The 3,303-nt window shown below is 41.7% G+C and overlaps 1 protein-coding gene across 1 annotated transcript; it reads right to left on the bottom strand.

The window, feature by feature from the left end:
- Positions 1 to 2,177: 2,177 nt before the first annotated feature.
- LOC121391975 (tigger transposable element-derived protein 6-like) lies at positions 2,178 to 2,990 on the bottom strand. Its single transcript, XM_041523408.1, has one exon. The coding sequence runs from the start codon at positions 2,988 to 2,990 to the stop codon at positions 2,178 to 2,180; it is 813 nt and encodes a 270-aa protein (XP_041379342.1).
- Positions 2,991 to 3,303: the final 313 nt, after the last annotated feature.

The raw sequence follows: 3,303 nt of genomic DNA, 5'->3' as shown, positions 1-3,303 counted from the left end.
TGAGAGACAGTCATTCCTGCCACGACTGCACTCCCTCCGACTGACGCCCCCGTTACAACCGTAACAGGCGCTGCCTCCACCGACGGAGGCAAAAGCAAATCCCCAGGTTTACTGGTATCACCATGAAGATGGCGAACAGACGAGGAGGCGCCCTTGTGCCTACCACTTGTCTGCGAGCTCTTTGAACTGAACACCAACTTGCCAACCGATGGCAAATCGGTATGGAGCACGACCCTGGAGGTCGCCACTGTGCTTCGCCCGTCCCATTCACGTCTAATTATCCTCTTACGCTTGGTGTCTTTTGACAGCTTTTTAGCCTTCCCCCACGTGGAGGGGGACCAATTCACACAGATATGACACTGGCGTTCAAAACAACAAGAACGGCATGCCCGACATAACAAATGCTGATCAAACTGGGGCAGTTTTTTAAGACAACCCCCCTCGGCACACACAACCAACCGGATGGAACCCGAGGAAGCCGTGTCAGACATTAACCACCTGTGCAAACCACCCAAAAGACCTTGTATGACACAGTAAAACAAAATTACAAATTAATAAACAATTTGACAATTTGACAAACATTTTACTACAGCAAAACTCGAACACGACTGCAATGTAGGACTGCAGAATCAAAACCGAGGATATACGGTCTACCCATGCGTGGGTGTAGGTTATACATTCGGAAAGGGGAGATAATTCTGCAGTGAAGGTTATAACTCAGGGTCATATAGCATTGTTGTTGTGCTAGTACGGTAAGTTGAATAAGACTATTATAACATTAACCGGTATGACAAAACATGACTAATAAAGAGTAAAACTTGTAGTCGATAGTAATCAAACATTTAGTATCAACAATGCAACATGTCTTAAACAGTATTTCATTTTATTTAATCACGTTTTCTAGCTTTACGACAAGCAGCTAGCAGTATGCTACTGAATAGTAGACTGGCCACGTGAACATGCAAATAATGCTTATTCACACCGCGAGGCGGATATACTGAACAAAACTGGTTGAACACGTTTGGTTCTAAAAATCGGGATGGAAAAAAAATCTTTCGCAAAAAAATTCGCCAAACCGAAAATTCTTTCGTAAATTATTTTTTATTTTTCGCAATTGGCGACTTTGGCAAACGACAGCATGAGCCCTGACTGACGGTCTTTCAAACAAGACCAACAGCACAGCTACAAAACGTGTGTCTTTGCATCATAGCTGAACATTACAACCATCCTGCGCACAAACTCTTTTTACGCTGGACGTCACATAACTCAAGTCGGAAATGTTTATTGAAACAACACGAACTCCCAACCGATACAAACCACATGCCATGTTCAGAAAAGAAAAAGAAGAAATAAAAGCAAACACAAAGTTACAGGGTAACAAAAACTTACAAAAACTTTTGCCTGAGCTTAACAAACAGTGTCTTCTCAGGTGGACTGCAGAATTGAGAATGAGGTTACAGGAGATAATTCTGTAGTATGAAGGTTGAATAGCATATTTGTTGTGCTAGCACAGTAAGTTGAATAAGACTATGTATTTGCAATATTTGGCAACAGCCATTTAAAAATTTAGCAACCTGATCAGAAATGGTGTTTACTATTTTTGTGACCACTAATTTTTGTCCTTTATGTCAGTCACTAGTAGTGATCTTTTATTAATATTGGGGCGAGATGTAGCACAGTGGCAAAGTGTTCGCTTGATGTGTGGTCGGTCTGTGATCGATCCCCGTCCATGGGCCCATTGCGCTATCTCTCGTTCTAGCCAGTGCACCACGGCTGGTATATCAAAGGCCGTGGTATGTGCTATCCTGTGTAGGATAGTGCATATAAAAGATACCTTGCTACTAATGGAAAAAATTTAGCGGGTTTCCTCTTTATGACTACAGTATAACCTCGATTTAACCCAATCAATGTTCCAAAATAATTTTGGCGTTATATCGAGTTGGCGGTATAGTGAGGGTGCCTTGGGTTTACTACCAAACTTAATTTGTTTTTAAGCTGCTGAATGTCAAGAATATGACATGTTTTAAATGTAAATAACAGTAACAAAAGTAACAACAACCAGGTAACAACATTATTATTTTATTTGTCTATAAACATGGCAAGTCAATACACTAAAACGTAAAATGCGCACGTGTATGCATTTCAATCGATCTGTGAAATACATTTATTTTTGTTCTTTAATCTTTTTTGAAAAAGTTCAGAATGTTTTTTTGCTGAGCACCTGATAGAATTATCTCATTCAGTCGTGTTTGGAAGGCTGTCAAAATGTTAATATCTGAATCAACAGAATGTTGATTCCTTTCTACAAAACGTATCACCGTGTTCATGGCATCCCTGGCACTAACCGCCGACGGAATGGGTTCCGGTTCAGCGTCAGACTCTTCTTCCTGGTCATCAGTTGTTTCGTTGTGAATCTGTTCTACACTTTCAAGAATCTGCTCGTCATTGATATTAGCAAATGTCTCTGCTTCGTTGTCAATGTTGACAAACTCGTCAACATCCATTCTCAGCTGTTCGTCGATTGAAAGCTGGCCCGTGACGTCACCGACCAGATCTCGCAACGCTGTCGTTTCATTGGCTGGTGCTTGATGCAAGTCGGTATGAGGGTCCCGAGGAACGACCCCTGTGTGAATCCAACAATTTTTGATGGTGGTGGCACTGACGATATCCCAAGCATGTTTCACAAAACGAATGCCGTCACTCAGTGGTAGCTGCAGATCTTTACCGGTCTTGTTCTCATCAATACACTGTACCAGTCGTTGAAGTTGCATTCGCCTGTACTGTCCTTTGAAAGCTTGGATAATGCCAGCATCGAGTGGTTGAAGATGGCTCGTCGTGGTTGGTGGCAGAAAGTGAATTTTAATGTTTGACAGTTTCTTTGGGATGATATGGCTTGGTGCATTGTCCATTAGGAGCAAGATTTTTCTTTTCTGTCGTTTCATCATGATGTTCACGTTTGTTAAATAACGTGCAAACAGTTCTCCGTTCATCCATGCATTTTTATTTGCCTCGTAATCCACGTACAAATTCACGTTAAAGTTTTTAAAACATCTAGGTTTCACTGATTTTCCTATCACTAGCGGTTTTAGCTTATCAGAGCCGTCGGCATTGGCACATAAAACAATCGTTATCCTGTCCTTGGATTTTTTGCAATCAGCTGTTTATCAACCCCGGCACTTTCACCTGAAATAACATGCTGCGCGATGCTGTGTCTCGACTTGAACCTCTGCAGCCACCCATTAGAATACGCGAAGTCGGAAATGTTTAGTTCATCACCAAAGGACCTGGCTTTATCTCTAAGAA

Source organism: Gigantopelta aegis, unplaced genomic scaffold (assembly GCF_016097555.1).
Source record: "Gigantopelta aegis isolate Gae_Host unplaced genomic scaffold, Gae_host_genome ctg3200_pilon_pilon:::debris, whole genome shotgun sequence".
NCBI lineage: Eukaryota > Metazoa > Mollusca > Gastropoda > Neomphalida > Peltospiridae > Gigantopelta > Gigantopelta aegis.
The sequence above is the reverse complement of the archived record's forward strand: the minus strand, read 5'-3'. Positions and strand labels throughout refer to the sequence as shown.

Excerpts from the sequence above, each read along its gene's own strand:
- LOC121391975 (XM_041523408.1), bottom strand. The coding sequence starts at position 2,990 with ATGAACGGAGAACTGTTTGCACGTTATTTAACAAACGTGAACATCATG.